The sequence below is a fragment of the Eleginops maclovinus genome, chromosome 24 (genome assembly GCF_036324505.1).
Source record: "Eleginops maclovinus isolate JMC-PN-2008 ecotype Puerto Natales chromosome 24, JC_Emac_rtc_rv5, whole genome shotgun sequence".
NCBI lineage: Eukaryota > Metazoa > Chordata > Actinopteri > Perciformes > Eleginopidae > Eleginops > Eleginops maclovinus.
In genome coordinates this window covers 7,245,990-7,266,091 of record NC_086372.1, presented here as the reverse complement: position 1 = coordinate 7,266,091, position 20,102 = coordinate 7,245,990, and the positions used below count along the sequence as shown (strand labels likewise).

The following is a 20,102-nucleotide window of genomic DNA, read 5'->3' as shown; positions in this document are numbered from 1 at the left end:
ATTATACAAAAAAATCAGAAAACTTGGAATAAGTCAAGGTTGCGTCTCCCCCACAGTGACAACACAAGCCAATAAGTGCTTCTGGATTTTTTTCCATGTTCGGTAAAGCCCCAATCAATCGGCGGGAACTGAATGGCTCCCTCACAGCAAATATCTACATTTATAGGCCGATTAAAATGTCCGAGCTAAGCACTGCACAAATGAAGAAAAAAAAGCCTTCCACTTAAAACAGTGGACGTCCACAGCTGGCCGTGGATGAATTATAATGCCATGCATAGGGCTTTCAATACAAGAAATTAAATGAAACAAAAAAGGGATTGTTTTGCACCTAGGATGTAACAAATCAGCATTTTAAATAGATGTTTTCCCATTTATTTGCTAGATGTTGGAGGTTTTTTAGCATCCAACAGTGGCCCTGAAATGTGCACACTCTTTGAGACCGCCATTGTAGCGTCAGACATCCACACTGGATATCTGGCTAAGTTCACAGCGCTGCATCACAGTGCTGAATAAAGCACAGTGTGAAAGGTGGACGAAACCCAAACAGTAGCCCATACATCATTGCACAATGGCTGCTGGAGAAGCGCCTCCACTAACCCACATAGAGCCAACTAAAAGGCTGTCCAAAGGCTGTGTTGACAGAGCAGGCTCGACACTGGTGTAAAGAATATAGGGGAGCGTCATCAATAACCTTGTGAACGTGAAGGAAGCAGCTTTAAATCAACCCGTGCACTGTTTTGTGAAACACCTGGAGAATCAATCCTAATTATCCAGACTCAATGAGCCAGATGCCAGATGTTGAGGGTGGAGTATTGCTTTTGTTCGGATTACTAGATGAAAAAGCCACTTTTAATTTCAATGAGACTTCAAAGCCCCCATCCATATGGGCTTCAATTGGAATAACCAGCGCTGATAAACATCCATCAGGGCGTCTTTGTTATAGCCCTCCTCGGTGAGGCTATTCCACAGAGCCACAGCTAACTGATTGTGTCCCGCCTGGTATCTTATAACCCAAACGCCAACCTTATATTATACATCATCCATAACCGGTGGCAGCGCAAACCATCCATGCTGCTCCTTAGTCTAGCGTCTCTCATTGGCTCTGACAGCTGGGCTGGATCAATTGGACAGGTCCTGACTCGATCTGAATGACAGAGTGTTCCAGACAGCCCATTCTGACTGTCACTTCCCTGAGAGATCACCAGACACTCCTGCCCACCAATACTAACATAGGCAACATGGCTGCAGTCTGGAGCCCAGAGGAAAGTGTGTGTGTAGGCTTGGGAAGCAACGGATTGCATGTAACGCGATAATCAGGATGCATAAAAAGGTACTCCCTTACAGTTACATCAAAAAATTCACTAGAAATGGGTGATTACAGGCAGGACTGATTGCATTTTTCTTTTTGTTTTACAGGTAACAGGGGAGTCCTCCATACACACAGATTTACTACTATATTATCCTCTCCTCTCTTTGTCCTCTGCAGGTGACAGCCCGGGTTTTGCAGGGCATGCAGGAAACCCATTAATAAGCCCGGGACAGTGGCAGCTTGCCAACACTGGTGAACGGGGTTAAAGGTGAGACATTAGCTACCTGTAATATAAGTGGGATTCTCCCTGAGCTGCTACATCCGTCCTTAAATCTGACTCTGTAATCGCAGCACACTGCAGATAGATACATTGAGTCTGTTAAAGCAACATAGGTGATTGTTTCTGCACATCATGGGAGAAGAACAATGCTCCTTTTTTCCACAGCTACACATAACATACAGCAAAGACGATGAGCGTGAAGTTGCTAGGCACTCCGAGAGAAGCGTTAAATCCCGCATGTGATTGTATCAAAGCAGAAAAAATCGGTTCACCCTGCTAATTTATGCTGCAGTTGAGCACAGAGGACGAAGTAGCGACAGAGGAAATCATGCCACGTTATGACGAGAGGCTGGATGGAGAGATCAGTGACTTTAAAAGTCTACAGAGAGCTGGCGGTGATTAAACTCACAAAATTGAGGTGAACACGAGGTGAGTGGTGGCTCTGGCTCTGACACAATGATACCCGCTCACTTACAGTCAGTGCAAAAGATATAAGTTGCTACCCATGCTGTTTTAATGTTATTATGTGGAGTGTCCTGGTTCCAGTTGTGGAAGATGAATCACTGGTGAACCGTTTCCAAACATCTACTCCATGTTTGACATGTTTCATGTCAAAAAATAGCAGGAATTTCAAAACGTTATTATGCTAATAGGCTAACAGAGAGACGTTCAGCAGTGCTGAGGAGTTAGAGGTACCCTTCGACTAACCGGAAGACCTGTGTGTGTGTGTGTGTGTGTGTGTGTGTGTGTGTGTGTGTGTGTGTGTGTGTGTGTGTGTGTGTGTGTGTGTGTGTGTGTGTTGTGTGTTTCTGTCACTGTTCTGCAGATGTTTTCACTCTCGGTATAACATCTGAGAATCCTCGATTTGACACACACCACTGCTCATCTGCTCCCTTCCACTCATGCACGGTATGTGGCATGAGTGGTCCCACATCATACGTCCGTAATGCACGTGGATCTGTGTATCTGTGTGTGTGTGTGAGTGTGTGTGTGTGTGTGTGTGTGTGTGTGTGTGTGTGTGTGTGTGTGTGTGTGTGTGTGTGTGTGTGTGTGTGTGTGTGTGTGTGTGTGTGTGTGAGCAAAAGAGACAGCCATACATGCTCTGAATGTTTATTGTGTACATGTGTGTCATCTTAGCCTGCTTTTACATGCAGATTGGAGGCACATTAAGTTGCTGTCAGTGCAGCGAGTCTCAGGGGAGCGTGTGTGTGTTTGGTGTGTGTTGGTGCAAGACAATGCCCTCTGACACCTTAAGTGCAGCTGAGCAGATACACAAAGAGGAGACAAGAATGGGCATTGATACGTGTTTGAGTAAGGAAAAAAAGAAAAACCTAAAATTAAAGAGACAGAGGAAGAAAAAAGTGGAATAAATAATGGATGACATTGCAAAAAGTGCACCCTTAAAGCAAATTAAAGTCACTATTAGTTTAATGTTTTGAACGAATTGTAGTGCTGTTTGATACAAGGAAACTAGATTATTTTAGCGTTAGCAAAAAATATATTATTATCCTTATTTTTTTAAGTTGCTAGTCACGGAAAATTAACTACTATCATCCATGCATTGCATTGGAAAGCCATAAAACAAATACAGGAATAACCCAATTGAGTTTGGAATCATCAATTCTGGACAACAGAGTTTTGCTTGGTGATAACACATTGGCTTCTAAGTGTGTGTGCAGCGGTGTGTGTGTTCTCTTGCTGATGTGGGTGGGTGATGAATACACTGCTTGCACTGTGAAGCTTTGCCTGGTGCAATAACACCTGTGACAGGCAGCTGGCAGACACATCTCTGAACACACAGTGGGTAAGTATGGGATACAATAAAAACTGAAAAAACAGCCTTGTTTTTTGATACTTTATAGCAAATTAAAGGAGGCTTTTTAGGGTTTACCTCTTAATATAGAGTGATTTGTGTGTATGTAAATGGTCTGCAAGCTCTAAAATCCCAAAGTTCCATAGATGTTTTATTATTATTTCAAATGATTCTACTGAAGATTGAAAAATAAGATACTTATACCACTTTTAGAACTTCCGTAACAGACTGAGCAATGGTAAAGAAACTGTGACCAATACACCACAGTGGAAAAATTGTTTCTAGATGTTGTCTAAGGACAGCGTGCGTAACATTCTTGGACACACTTTCAGTTCTTGTTAGAGACAATAATATCATGAGAGACCATAGTAACTGGGATTGAATTGTTATAACATGCTTGAGTATGAAATATATCCAGTGAGAGATGATTTATTGTTGCACTGTGATGCATTCGTTCCACCGCTCAGCGCTCTAATTCCCCAGGTCCCTTCATGTTTAAAAAAAAAAGGGGTTGAGAATCTCCTCACGTTAAAACACTGCCAGGAGCCTAATCCAAAAGCGATATGTTAACATGTGCGAGCGCTGATCATCTATAGGACCCACGCTGCCGACACAAAAGAGAAGAGCAATCCTCTGATTTGGCTGCGGTGCCTGGGGATGGAAAATGAGTCACGTCTTCATAACGCCGCTGTGGTTGTAAAATTGGGTGAATCTATTTCTACATTTTCAACACAGTGTCAACGCTCGAGTGGAGAATGCGACAAAAGCTCGCAAGCGTCATAAATGCAGCCATTTAAGGTCATTAGCTTAGCGTTTGTATGCAATGTTATTACTACGGAGAGGCTCTCATTTGAATAAAACCATGTGACATTTTCAGAAATTGCTACACACACATTTGTAGAAAAAGCAATCAAAAGCCTAGTCCTCTTAAACCATTGCTTCGTTACTGTGTCCCCAGAACTCACAGGATATGCTAATACTGGACAATAAATCATTCCAATTTGATGGACCCACGCATGCATGCACTTCAGAACGCTGCATGTGACACACAAGCACAGTATCCAATAACCTAATCCTTTTAAACGGACCCTTCCCCCAGATGAAAGCCACCGTATGTCAGCGTATAGAGCTGACTAATGAGCCGGCACAGACAAAATACCCTTTATCCACAAGGTTAATAAGTTATTACTATATAGCAACAAAGCATATGCACATAATTCAGCTCATCTGTACTACTCACATGCAGCAAAACACCACAAATGAATGGTGCTTAAGTATGTTTTTCATAGAGTATTTTTACAATGTGGTATTACTACTTTCCTGATACAGTTTGAGTCTCTGATAGGATTTGGAAAACTTCTTCACAACATGGTGTTACTTTGCTGGAAGTAATCAGTTTATCTTGTGTCTTACTTCTTACAATAAAGATCTGAAACCCCCCCCCCCCCGCGTCCCACACAGCTGCATGATTAACACAGAAAATCAGAGCAGCTGATTGCAGCATCAGTGCAGCCATTGTGAGTAAATGCCAGCGTTGTAAATATTCCACGTGAATGGAGTTGAAAGTTAAGCAAAAAAAGTAAACATCCTTGTCGGAAAGCAACAATAGTCCAAAAGGAGCAGAGAAATCATGCGCGATGCAAAAGTGCTCTGCATTCACAACTATTGTCATTTCTCTCCGTGGCGGGCACATAAGTGTTGCCCCTTAATTTGGTTCTGAATGGCGGAGACTGGCGACAAAGCCGCGCTACTTTTCCAAATGAAATCTCATGGCTCTACTTTCTGCGTGATTACACAATAACTCTGAGCCGACTGATTGTCTACCTCCAGAAAATGCTGCCAGTGTCGCTGAATGGAGAAGTGTTGGATTGTTGCGGGCCCGTTTCTATTCACGGCGAAAGGGGGAGAGTGCTAATGGTGATGAATAGTAATAGCCAAAACCTCTTAGAGTGGAGCTTATGAAACACACAGAGACCTGTGCAAGACTACATTATCTTCCTGTGTACTAAATAATTTGTGATTAAGCTAAATTACAGCTTTTTCTGAATATACAAGCTCCTAATTTTCACGAATATGGTTTTTAAATCCCACTTGTGCTCCAAAAAAGGAAGAAAGTCTGGCCAAAGACAACCTTGACGTTAATAGAACATCCTGCCAATGTGAGGTAGGAAGCCAGACATTTCACCACGTTATAGAAGTCATAAATCAAACAACCATCAGGCAAGTGTAAAAGGAAGATAGTGGAAGTCCCTTGCTTTCCTCTGTCTTCTGGTGGTGAATTCCTGTCCGTTCTCTTTCATCTCACTCCTTTTGAGGAAAGAAGAAGAATAATTTTAACAATTGCACCTCATAGCTTACTGTCCCCAAGAGGAGAATAAAGAAATAATTTAGCATAAAAAACCTCACACTGTTAGATGCTCTGTGGACCAAGGAGCAGTGCCCTTGTGGCCATAGATGAGAGAGTTCATTAGGAATCCCCGGGGGAGGACTTTCAAATAGCTTGTGCCCACTGGGGTTTCAGAAGGGGTTATTTACCCGCACTATTTCACTGACACACTACAAGAAAGAATAAAGATTTTCTCACAAACACTTGCTCCAGTCAAAGGCACAGCAATAAAAACACCAATTTGAATTCGGCATTACATTTATCTTACCTTAAAACGCAGGAATAATACCCCACATCGTCCAGCTCTGCGGGTCGAAACCATATGGTGTCCTCCTCTTTGCTCATCCTTGAGCCGTCAAAACTGATGGGTTCCTCGAAGTCCCCGTGTCCTGCACTTTTGTACCACATGAGGCTGAGTCCGGCGCTCTGTGCATGGGTGTAGTTGGCCCGGATATATCCATAGAATAAAGCGCACTTAATCCGTACAGGTTCCCCCAGAAGCACCTTGTATTTCAGGTAGTCCACTGACCAATCCGTGCAGCCTTCCACTGGAAGAAAAAAAGGACAGATGGAAAGGAGAATTAAGTAACTTTAAAAAGAGGTTTGGAGGCATCATCACCAAGCCAAGCAGAGGCGATTTGTAATCATGAAAAGGGTATGTGGCAGGACCAATTTCAGAGCTGGCACAAGGCTGTCTCTTCATGTGCTTTGCCAGCAATCCCTGTAGCCTATCCCAATCAATCCAGAATCTTTTTCCTCAAAGCAGCACTAACAAACACAGTCTCCTTCTTAGTTTTTTCATGAGAACACACAAAATTGTTCTAATGTACATCTTTAACATGTGACTTCTTAAGTATCCAATTTAAAGCTAATTGAAAAAGGACAAAGGGCAAGCAGGCTAAACTCACTCATGTGCAGCGTGTGCTCACCTACAAACATCCCTGTATTTATATTTGACTTGTGTGTCCCTATGTCATACGTGAATCGACTGGCAGTAAACCGTGTGTAAGACTCCATCAATATCTTTTTAAATGGCACTCATCTGCATTTGACCTGAGGAAATCAGAAGCGGCATTCAGACCAGTCATATAAAGGAGAAAAAAAAAGAACAGCTTGTCTCATACTGTGCTGCGGCGCATGCCAAGGTGGAGCAATGGGGGTCTTCCTGATAAGAAATCTAATAAAGTGCACCAGCTGTCAATCAAAAAATGTTTCAGATATTGAATAATAACTGCATTATTCATGCGCAGCGAGCAAAGGGATGCTTTTGATCCTCAGATTAATTTTTTCCATCTTTGGGCGCAAATAAGATTCATGGAGAATTTTTTATTTCTGTACACTTATCAATTCTGACACACAAGGGAGCAGTCACACACACCTAACCAGCTCCAGGGGCGCTGAGTGAGATGCAAATAGTAATAAAGGCAATGCTTTTAAATACAAGAGATGTTTTTACTTTTTTGTATTATGTTAGACAACAGAATAATGTGATATTAGAAGAAGAAACCAAGATATTTATTGGAAAATCTGCCTTTAATTTAGCATATTCAGACAATAGCCATAACCAACAATGAAACATGAGCACATACTACAGTTATCTCTGATTTATAGAAATGCAACAGTAATCTGATTAATTTATGTAACTATAAGGGAATAAAGTTTACAGCATGCAATATTTCTGTGTTTTCAAGGTAGGAAGAGCAAGTCAGGTGATTTTTGACCAGTTTTACCTAGTGTAAATTAATAAGGGAACCCATGTTTTACAGTTAAGCTGCTAATGGGCATTAAGGGAATCAGATAAAGTCCTCCTTTAGGATCTTTAGAAGTAGACTTTACAATAAGGTTTGCAATAAAAGGATTTCTGACCTTAACAACAACCAAGTGAATGATGACTACATTTACATAATTGCACTCCCAACCAGATTCCTGACAGAGATCTTTAGGGAAATCTGTAGTTTTCCATCACTGCAGCCCAGCTTTTATCAAAAAGTGTATTCCTCTTTTATTTGCTTTTATATATTTGGAAAAACAAACTAGTTCAGCACAAAATAAAACTATCTGCCTGCTTCATCTTACCTTATCAATGTCTCCCTTCCTGTTCCTGACATCCTCTTTTCCCTCGCCTCACCTCGCTGCCTAGCTTTCCCTTTTAAAACAGCTGGCGAGCACAGCTGCAGCAGACTCAACAGGCTGCGCTAATTGAGCCTCTATAAATGTTTTATTTACCAAAGAAGCAACTCTGCATCCAATCAGCGAGGTGCAGTGTGTGCTGCAGTCAGCGGGGTGACTAGGGAGGGGGGGGCGGGATTAATTAAACCAATGCTAGTGTTGTGTGATACTGTAAGGGCCATGCTGGGAACACGGGCAAACACACTGTTAGAAACACAATGATAAAAGGGAAAGCAAGAGGTCTTTATGGTATTAGAAAGAGTGACTGGTTTTACAAAGTATTACAAATGAAAAAAAAGGAATATTAACGTGGAGTTTTGTAGTTTCCATTTGAATTCAAATTGTTTTTTTTAAAAAGGTAGCCATTTTTTTTTTATTTGCCTCTACTGTGATATTTATCTGACAGCTTACATTACCTGTAGCAGCAGTGCAAAATATGCACCTTTCCTGATGTAAGCAACTATACATCGTGAGAGACTAATCAGATGCAACGCTTTGAAATCAACGCCAAATCTGTTTTTGATCCTGCAAAATTAACTGGGTCCTGAAAAATGGGACAATGAAACAAATTGAAAAAGTAGAAGAAAAAAAAAAACTGCTGGAGAAGGTGAGGCATGTATGCTAGCTACCAAACAAGAAGCACAGTCTCTTTGTCTGTGATTAAGTCTACATGTTGCTATGGCAACAAACAGGTTCTACCCTCGCTTATCGAGAACCTGCCAATTACTTTTGTGGGTGTGTGATAATAATAACTTGAAGGATTAAAGGTTATGACACACCAAGCCAAGGTGGTTTCACTCACACAACTTAGAAATGGTTGGTAAATGGATTTGTTGAAAACAAGAGTTATACTTTATGTTGATCAAGTACGAGACATTTCCCACAACAGGGCAATATATGATTAAAAATAAGATCAAATACATATTGAAATGGGGATCTTTGGACGAATAAAATAAATAAATGGTTGATTGCTAGTGGAAACATATAACATGTAACAGTGGGGCTATTCAGCAGGGAATCACTGCCAGATAAAGGATGTTTTTTTTAACGCACCCTGAGGCATTTCATTACTACACAGGATGTTTGAAAAATATCCCCACGGTGTCACTGAGAAGTTCAAGGATTTTTTTTTTTTTAAAAGCGTAAAAATCCCTAAATTAATTTCCCTTCAAGGGTAAACTCCGCTTGCTGTATTTATCGCTAATACCGCCACAAGGAGTTTGCCAGCCCCAGTATCCGTTATCTTCCACATATCCTCAAATTAGCCGTAGCAGACTTTTGACGGAGGGTTATCGTTCATTGCAGTGAGCAGGGGGGGGGTGGATTCTGCTTAATCTGTTGGCGGGAGACAAACATGGTACAAAGCCTAATTGAACTCGATTAACATTTCCCAGCTCACCAGATTTCCATTCTGCTGGATCACAATTGGTGAGGGAATTAGCCAATCTGCTGTCTGATAATAACAGCAGCAGCAGCAGCAGCAGCAGCTCGGCGGTGACGGGAAACATCGAGCAGAAGCAGCGTTTGAGGCTTTGCTACACATGGCCTGTAACCAGTGGAGGAATTCAAATAAGTACTTTAGTGTCGTTTTTGGGAGACTTTACTTGAGTATTTCCATTGTATTGACACTTCTGATGGGTCAATCTGGACATTCCTGATTGGTTAGCTGGTTTGCTCTGTTGTGATTGGTCAACCGCTTAAAGATGTCTGTCTTGTTATGAGTATGAAAATGTCTTAAAAACATTAAGTAATGTCATAGAACAAATAATACATGTTCTTATTTCTTATTAGCATTACAGAAATATAATGTATTCAAGGAATATACCCATCCCTATGTGTTTCTATTCAAGTCGTGGTCACTTTGAGATCACATGGTTCTAAATGTCCTATCACATGTCCCGTAGTTCGGAAGTAAACACTCATTCACGTCAAGCACATTTCAGCGATGTATTCAAGTTGATAAATCCTCTGCATCCAAAATAATCTGTCGACATCTTGTGTCTGGCATAGCATCGTTGGTATGTAAACTTCTTTCTTGAGACTGTCTGTAGAGTTTTATCATTATTGTGGACGATCATGTTGGGTTTGTAGAGTAGGGTCTCAATGTACTACGGTTTGTGAATGCTACGTCTCGCGTGTGCGGACGACGGTGAAAGACGGCATAATAACCAGAATGTTAACATGTCGTTTACTTTAAGTATGTTTATGTTAGTTAAAATAAGTACGAACGAAAATGCAACAGTAATGATGCCAATTAGCCTTTATTCATGTGAAGTTAAATAGGCGTGGTGCTAATTTGTCCTTGTTTGTTGCAGTTTCACCTTTTCTCTGTAACGTCAATAAACCTGTGGAACCAAGAATTAACCCTCAGAGTCTTGGTGTTGGGAAAACGTTTAGCTGGCCGTCAGGATATTACGGTTAGACATATCGAGGACGGAACAACGTCCATAAGGAGTCCAATCTAATGCACCTTTACCCATAAATAAAATAAGTGGGGATTTCTTAGTTGTTGTCTAGGTCCATACAGTTCAGTTCTGGGAAAAAGTAACTGTCAGCTGCCAAATGATCACAGTACAAATGTTTGGAATTAATAGAGTCATATTCACTGACATCCCACCGAAATGGGGTCTTCTAGCCATATCCCGATTTAACCACGCCATTAAACAAAGACAGGGCCATTTGTCAGGCCTGCCTCTTTTTTTTATGTTTGTCATGTTTGTCTCGTTTGTCCAACAGTGTAAACGACTGGGGCCTCATTTACAATAAAAGGCTTTCATCCTCATGTTTAATACCAAAACCAAACCGAGGAAGTGATTTATATGAAAAAGCAAAAACGTGTGTTGGAAGGTAATTGGCTGCAGAGATTCATTTTTTCCTTGTTAAAATGTACTCGTACAACCGAAGGTTTAATGCAAATATGGAGCAAAGTAAACATTAAAATCAAGGTTATGTGTTTGAAGGTTTTTTGAGTCTTGAAGCTGATTAAACTCACAAAATATACATATTATATACACCATTATTTATATATCTATTACTTTCATTTAACCCTCACTCTTAAACGGATCACGATACCTCAAGTCCTTGTGTTGTTTTTATAGATTATAAAATGCTTTATTATGCATATGGTTTTATAGATATTGCATCTATAGGGCTGGGCATTCAAAATGTATTAAAATTAATAAATCTTGGGAGCTGAAACGATGCAACACAGATGTCTCCAAGATGCTTGTAATCGTGCATAAAAAAGCCCTCAACTTGGATGCATTTCTAGTATTTAAAGGGCACTTCAATAAAGCTAAACAAATGTTATGTCACCGCCTGCCTTTTACTGTCGATTCACTGTCACTCGTGCTGCCTCTGGAGAGGAGGTGATCAGCTCATAAATCGGGTTACAGGTCCGCTGAGGGTTAATCGTATGCAGATTGACTCAGGTCACCAAGGAGAGTGTCTGTTTTCTCATAAGCACTCAAGGAGATGGTTCGCTACCATTTTTCTCCATAAAGGCCGCTGTGTAATTCAATCAGAAAGGCTTGCATACATTGGGCCTGGGCTGATTGGTTAAACACACACACACACATTATATGAGGCGACATCAACCTTTCCTCCAAGTGGTGTCTTAGCTGGCCGGGCTGCCTAAGGAAACTTATCAACTTCACAGCCACTTTTTTTTGCCAAAGGGAGGCCGACAAGGGAGGAGAAAGATGTCTGCAAATGTTGACCTGCCATTTTTCTCCCCTTGTGAAAACGCTGCCGCAGCAGAGTGGGTCTCAATTAAGAGGAAAATAGCTCTGATGTGTGGGGACGGTGACCCCGGGGCCACTGGCATACAGGAGCAGATTACCTGCATGATTGAAGTACCTCCAGCTGGTTGCAAAAGAGAATGAGTCATCAGCCAATCAGCCCCTGCATGTAAGATTATGTTCTTACGGGTGTACACACACACACACACACACACACACGCACACACAAAAAGAAGGACCCAGGCTTTTAACAGAAAATCCTCTTTTTTCTACAATTGCAGGAGGGAAATTACCACTAGTCTACTGTTGATATAATGGCATAGCAACAATCAGGAACTGTAAATGCTACATTGACCCTCTGGTCTGTGTCCATATGGTGACATAAAGGGGATTCTAAAACCACCCGGGGACGGTAGTCAATAAATATACAGAGAGAGGGATGTGCAGGTAAGGATCATGATAAAGGAATAGTCCAACATTTCAAAACAATATCATTTTTCACATAGATGTCTGGAGCTACCCATATCTGTAGGTAACTATAACACATACTGTTAATCTTAGCAAATAAATGTATTTTAAATAATAAATTCAAGAGAATCCTACATGAGCATATTTCCTATCTTTTTTCACAACGATTATGTAGATGAAATGATTGATATTTTTGTGGGGCGACTCCAGCTGGCCACATTATTTTATGATTGCGGTGACATTTACCTCCCAGTTCCTCACAGCAGACAACACCGCTCCGTCTCTCTCCCACAGTCTCTCCCTGCTCTTTACTCTCATTACACTTCATCTTCATCTGTCGTTTGTCTCTTTCCCCTGATCCCTGACAGCCACTGGTGTGTCATTTATATGCAAATATTCACATGTGATTGTTTAAAAAAAACTGCTTTTCCTCCTATCACAAGATAAACACAGGCTGCAATCTTCCCGGATTTTCCCTTTCCGTATCAGATTTGACTCACCAAATTGGACACGGCTAGCAAAAAGAGCAACCTGCTGTCTCCAATCACAGGTTAAAGGCTGACGGGCGACAGGGGGCACAGAGGGGGTGAGCTAATGGGAGAGGGGACGCGGAAAAGTTGGCCCGGATGGACCCTTGCCGGGAAGAGAATAACAAAAGAGGCACAGGGGAAAACACACACACATACACACACAAGTATAGGTAGACTAGTTCTAGTAGACTAGTTCTTATGAATTCCTGATGTGTAAAATGGCAACACAGTAGCAAAAAGTCCTCTAAATCATATTTGAATTTGACTCTATCCAGTGTTGTGAGAGGATGCAGAACAGAACCTTACCTTGATGTGAAGTAGAACGGCAACAGGAGCACATTTCTGTGTAAATCAACCTGTTTCTCTCTACACAGGCAGGTGATTAGGCCTGTTTCATGCTCAATAGCACTCATTTGTGAGAACCCCATCATCTCACTCGTCTTATCATCCTCTTGGATCATGTCAGTGTGATGACTTCTACTCTAACTGTTAAAGCTGCGATTTGGTCTTCGAAACAGCATTTTTGGATTTTCCTGGGCAATCAAACTATGAGATTTGACTTGTATTTACGTCTATTTCAGGGAAACATTTGACAAGGAGCAGATGTAAAAGTGATCCTGTTATGGCTGGGGTGTCGACTCCAGCGAGAGAACTATATAATCAGAAAATCATCCCCCTCTTCCCCATGGCGTCAGAAATCCTCTCATCTAACAAACAGCCTTGGGAGGCAACGAGACACACAACATAAACAATACTGGCTCCTGCAAAAAAAAATAAACCTAGTGCTGCATTGCAGACATGACTGCACACATCGGGAACGAGTGTGGATTTTCCACACACTCTCACCCACCCACACAGGTACAAAATACACAGCGAGAACACACACACACGGAGACGGGCCACACGATGCCTCCGCCAGCAGCCCTGTCAGCCTGTTATTTGGAGCTGTATCATGGCGGTGTGGGTGCGCTAAGCCGGTGACTCAGACCCTCGCCGGTCCACTACAGACACCGACACACCATTTGGGCGTTGTGCTCCGGTGCCCCCGCGAAATGAGCGTTGGTGAAAATAGAGCGTGCCCAGATGGATAGAGAGCCTTGTCATATCAGCCTCTTCGCCAGCCGTCTGTGAAACGATAAGACTGCGAGAATATGTAACAAAGCAAGGAGCGGGCGGCGTGCTGATGGGCGCCGGTGTCAGCTCTCATACGTCGACTCTGACCTTATTTTTTTTGTTTCTCAGTTTTTCCCACAGTGTTAACTACCAGAGAATCATCTTTCTTTTTTTTTGCCTTTGTATTTCTCTCTCTCCATCTATCTCAAAGCTTTTTCAGCTCGGCTACAGAGAGTGGGAGGAGGTTGTGCCGGCAATTCAAAGAGAGAGGAAGAAGATTATGATGGAGAAAATGATTCAGCGAGTACACGCAGGTCCCGCAAAAAAAAAAAAAAAGCCACAGAAGTGAGAGTGTCAAGGCTTCGCCATTGGCAATCACCAGTTATTCAGGTAGAGATGCATTCAAGGTCAGGCATGTTAAAACAACAGATTGAGGAATATTGAATTAACAGGTAATGCAGGGGCAGAATGAAGCATTTCTGCCAGGCACACACACACACACACACACAGACACACACACACACACACACACAGAGGGATCCAGGGAAACCTAGTGGCCTGGAACAAGAGTAGAGCCAGAGCTTCCCATTAGAGGACATTACTGTCAAACACTGGAACGAAAACTACCTGCTGTACACTGATTACCAACCTACCTCCCGCTACAATTCAATTACAAACCAGATAATATGATGCACTGCGCACATTCTCTGTGACATGGGGAAGTCAGGACAGCTGGCTGACATGTTTCCCTGAAAATGCCAATGGAGGTTTATTTCACCTGGTACGTTTAGACTTTGTCTTACTGGCATGTCCATTCGCTTTGGGGCAGCACGACCTCACAGACCAGGAGTTTGTCCATCATAACAAACACAAATTAATCTTTCATTCCCGTCAAATGCTGGACCAGGATCAAGCTTTACATTATTCATCAGATCAGCCCATCGTAAAACAGATCAAAGCTGCAATTAAAAAAAAAAAGCCAGGGTTAAGTCCACGCCTCGTCGACAGCACTGCAGCATTTTGACTACAAAGCTTCCCATCTTGCCCAGCAAATCCATAAATTACAGTGATGTGTGTATTAGTTATGTAACAGAGTGAGCTGAAGTCAACCCAAGCTTTGATATTATTTCAATTATCATTTGTTTTAAAGAACACATGATATTCTAATGTTCAGGTTTTCTACTGTGACATGTGTCTGTGTTTTAACTTTCAAAAAGGTCTTTATTTTGCAATGTTCAATAGATATTCTCATCTAATTAATTTTACCTTAAAGATGAGGTTCTCCTGACATTAAAACTCATATTACCTTGACACTCTTTTGTTAACACTGCATAACCAGAGAGTAAAGTGAGTCACTTAATGAATCATTGGTGTGAATAAACTGCTCCAAAAAGAGACGCTGACTCTAAAAGAAGTAAAATTACAATATAATAAAATAGAATATGATTAGGATTTGATGATGTTCTTGTCTTATAATAATACACTACCGCTATAAATGAATGGTTTTAAAACACTGCAAATGGGGAATACTTGTATTTAGGTCAGAAACACTTCCAACTATGAAACTAATTAAATAAGAGATGAACATGAGCCCAATCTGGTCATTTTGAGCTACTTTCTTTGGGGTTATATAACCATGCAGGCATACTTTAAGCCACACACAAACACAGCTATATGTTCCACAAATACACGGACGAGGAAAACAACACACACACACACACACCCTTATCTCTCCACCAACTGGCTGACAACAAGCTATTCATTTTCCTGATTCAAAATAAGCCATTCTGCTCCAATTAGAAGCTTAGTAGGAATTTCATTACCATGTGCTCCCCATCTTCTCCCTGCAAATGCATGCCCCTAGTTCACCCATTGGGGGGGCCGGGGGGGGGGGGGCAGGGGGGTGAGCGGTTGTGTGCGCTGAGGTGCATAACAGTTTAAAAAATGTATTCATGCAAAATGTCAGCAAATTAGAAAGCGTAATGTCAATTGAATTTACAATAAATCCACCTGGATCTGCCACAGGGAGAAGCCAAGATCCTTGCATTATGAGCTCACATTTGCATATTCATGATTAATTAAACCAGGGGTTCACTGCTTTAGATGGATGACCGTCTGAGGGGAAGCTCCAGAAAGTAGAGCAGTGGTAAAAAAAAAGGTTAAAAGGAAAAGGTGAGGATTTCAGGGAAAGGAATAATGGTGAACTCCTCTTATGAAGGACCCACAACAAAAGGATGAGAACCAATTAGCGGCGCTCACTCAGTTAGCTTGACAACAGCCAAAACAAAACTCAAAAAATAATCTAAAGCCCTCCAGTGGAAGACTCAGTGGGCTTGTTAGCGAGCATCGCAGGTTCGGGCAAGGTAACAATGGGGTAATTCAATATAAACAAACTATCCGCAGAGGTGGTTGAGTACACTAAATTAATGCAATTGTTCCTCGGCTGTTCAGATCGGCGCTCTCATTAGGCAAGTGCTCCCGCTACAGCCACTGAAAGAAGAGAAGGGAGGCCTTTGAAGGTGTCACCATGCAGCTTTGGAAAAAAAACAAGTAGGGTAGAAAAGGCTTTTTTATTTAAATATACTAGTTTACACTTAGTTTGCAGCTACGTAAAAAGGTTGGGAGCTATGGTAATGAGTCTATAACTCATTTTAAAAAAAGAAGGCCCTATTGTGCTCGCTTTCAGGTTCATATTTGTATTTTGTGACTCTACTGTGATGCGTTTAAATGCTTTAAAGCTCAAAAAGTGCTTTTTTTTTTCCTTCCTTTGTCTGAAACCAGAGGCTCTGATTGATCAGCTGGCTGGCTCAGTTATGATTGGTCAACTGCTTAGATATGTCCCGCCCCTTAGCTTATCACTGACTATATATTGGAGGAGGGAACTTTGGGATTTTAGACTTTGCAGACCATTTACATGCACAAACCTATATAAACAGACCACAGGCTTACGAGGCTGCACTCGTGGCACTTAATCCAATTTTCTAAACAAATTACGTGTCGTAAAACAGAAAAGTAGAGCAATTATGACATTATGATGGCTGCATCTACATTCTCTGCATCGACCAAATATAAGTGGAAGAGAAAAACTGCACATCCCTTCTGTGTCCTATAAAGTCATTTCTGTAAAGACAGAACATTGTAAGATCAGCTACACTTGTGTCTGCAGAGCTCCCTCTCACCCCCTCCAGGTTACTTTAACAGATAACGCTGCAAAAAGGGCTGGAGGTCTGAGTAAAAACATCTCCAACTATACTTGCTGTAGCTGCACTGGATAAAAAGCTCTGATATTGATAAAATGCTCAGACCGGTGCTCCAGTATATCAATCAACCCGGAACATCTCCGCTGTTGAGCTGTCAATAGTCAAGTATGCGGGACAGGATGGAAAATCCAACACATTCGAGTCCTTTTTAATATCCCTGGCAATATAAAGAGGTTTTTTTAATCTGCGATTGCCTCATTCATTCTCCCTTGGCTTTCCCCTCCACCAGAAATCAAAGGGGTAGTGCCCTTGGTTGAAGAAAAATCACACGATAAAGGCTTTAAGAGAGATATGAAACAACTCTCATTCTTCCGCTGAGATGAAGAGGATATCATAAAGAAAATGAATTTGATTTTCCATGCCATGTAAAGGAAACAAATGTCTGACATGATGAAAGTAGGCAGGCGTTGTTAGACCTTAACGGGCATTAAGGTTGTCTTGAGTAAAAACACATCTGTTTCTGTCAATCTACTTGATTTGGAAGTCAGCACAAATGTGCAAATAAGGAGTTGTCTGCAGATAAAAGTATAATATGAAATGCAGCGTCAGTATTTTAAGGGGGACACTGTGTTCTTTTTTTATCACCAGAAAGTTGCAAACCACTGTCACATTTGTCTGGAAGTCATATAAGAATAATAATAGGAATAAAAAGACTGTATTTGAACCAATTTCCTGCTACAGTGTCCTTGAGCAAGACACAATGGCTAACTTAAACCCTTCAGCTTGACTTAAAAGGTAAGCAAATCAAGGATTTCTGTGAAATGATGTGGCAAGAAGCAGAAAGAAAATATGTATCCAAGTTTGACAAAACACCTCAGGGATTTATCACTCCTCCTCTCCATCCATCTCACTCCATCTCTGCCATCTTGCTAGGCTGCACATTATCTAATAAAGCAGAAATGCCATAAAAATAACCTTAAAAACCCCTCAGCCTGCCAAATTCTGACAACAGCCCAATAGAGACGCTGTCATAAATTCTGAAGTCTGTGATTATTTTATGGACAGTATGGGAAGAGGTGAGGTAAACGCTTGAAAGAGATTGATGACGGTTATGTATGAAAGGGGGGGATAAACAAAGGGGAAGAAAGAGACAAAGAGAGGGACACAGAGACGGACGACAGGCTGATAGCTTCATAACCGGTGCATATTAATGCGGCACTGCGGAAATCCAGCCAGAAAAGCAGCAGCCAAGGTCACCAGAGATTACCAGGACCATGACTAAACAGGCCGGGAGACGATTAACCGAGGGCTCCCTCCAATCAACCCCTCCATCCAACCCTGCCATCAGTCCTCCTCTCTCACCCCGAGTCTCTCCCAGTGCAGGCTCAATCTGACGGGTGATCGCTGATAAGCCAACAACTTTTTTTTTCCCTCAGCGATTGGGAGGCGTGCGGAATACATGCATTCTGATCGGGGGTGAGTTGTGATGATGTAACAACACAAAGTTTCTTCTTCACCTCCCTCCTGTCCTTTTTTCACATAAGTGCGGGAGGAAAAAGGAAGGAAAGCAGAGGTTAAACGGTGCTGCTGGTGGTGGTGGGGGGTTGGTGTCAATGGATTACCCCAGCCACCAATCGCAGAAGGGCCTTGGGGCCACCCTCAACACCCCCGCTTTAATCACTTCCATTAAACAAACTGTAGCAACGTGTCCCATTAGCGTTCGCTCATCTGAGAGCGCAGGTTAGGATAATATACACGTCTGCCATAAAGCATTATGGGAAAGATCTGCTGGCGACAGACGTGAGCTTTCAGAGGGACCAGGAATGAATACACAGGTACAAATATGAACCTGAACGAGCATCCTTAGGGCACGACTACTTTTGGTTGGTGTTTTTTCCGGCAGAATCTGAGTGTACAGCTCCCTGCTGAGCAGCTACTACACAATCAATACCGCACTTTGATGATATCCTAATGAAAGCAGTAAACATGCAGATTAGAAACTGTCAGTACCATCTCCAAAGGTCTTTACTCCTCCCACACGGTCTGCCATCCACTATTGAGAAAACCACCAAGAGCAATAGACAGATAAATAACACTGTGTCAAAGGGGCAAAAAAACCCACATTTCTTATGCAGGAAAAAGGCTTACATTCATATTTTAAAGTCCTTTCTTTGTCAGTAGCAGCATTATTGTTATCTATGTCACACTTACAGTCACTTTTACTGAATGTTAATGTAGTAATATACCTTTATTTCCTCACCAAAGAATCCCACTAGGGTATGATAGGTGTAATGAGGTCTTGCAGTACATTTTAATTCCATTTATTATCCTATGAACCTTGTAAACAGATCAACACATTGACAAGACGAGCTGGCGTTATAATGACTTTTTATTTATTTTATTTATAAAAATTGCAAGGAGGTAATTAACTGCTGCTTTCATTTTCATCTTAACTGGCATGTTCATTAACGTATTTGCCGGATCTGGTAAGAAAAGAGACCTACTGTTTTTCTGTTAATGAAAATAAACAAATAAATTCACAACACCCGAGGCAATCAAGTGGAGGCAGGAGGACGGGTATCAAGGCTCGCAGGGCCGGCTTCATTAGCTGGAATAAGGCAATCTCATGTGAGGATCACGCGGGCGGCACGGACATAATGATCATGATAATGTCAGCTGGCTAACAATAATAAGATAAACAGGTCCCTTAGGCTAGGCTATCACCACTGTATCAAATCCTGTCTTCATTATTTCCTACATTTTGACATAATCGTAAAATGATTGTTTTCACGGCATTATTTCCAGTGGCTTCTCCATGTCTTAGAAATACCTCAAAATATTTCCACATTAAATATTCCTGATGAACAACAAAACCAGGACTCTTGGGGATGGATTTTCACCTGAAACAAAGTAAAAATGCCTCTGTGTCACACCTCCGCCGATGACTTATCTACCCTCGGTGCTTGACCAAAACCCAATACCGGGTAATGGACCTCAGCTGTCAAAGATGGTTAATCTTTCTGTCATGAAGGCAGATATATATTCGAAGAAAGGAGCACATATTTTCATATCTATTTCCTGAATAGCTTCCAAA

At 41.7% G+C, this 20,102-nt stretch overlaps 1 protein-coding gene across 2 annotated transcripts in view; it reads right to left on the bottom strand.

Moving 5' to 3' along the window:
* The window catches only part of LOC134861074 (interleukin-1 receptor accessory protein-like 1), a 170,973-nt gene that overhangs the window by 101,187 nt on the left and 49,684 nt on the right, over window positions 1–20,102 (bottom strand). For both annotated transcript variants that reach the window (XM_063878080.1, XM_063878081.1), the window contains exon 3: window positions 6,057–6,336. In XM_063878080.1, the coding sequence (XP_063734150.1) occupies window positions 6,057–6,336 (280 nt within the window). The remainder of the gene's footprint in view (window positions 1–6,056; window positions 6,337–20,102) is intronic.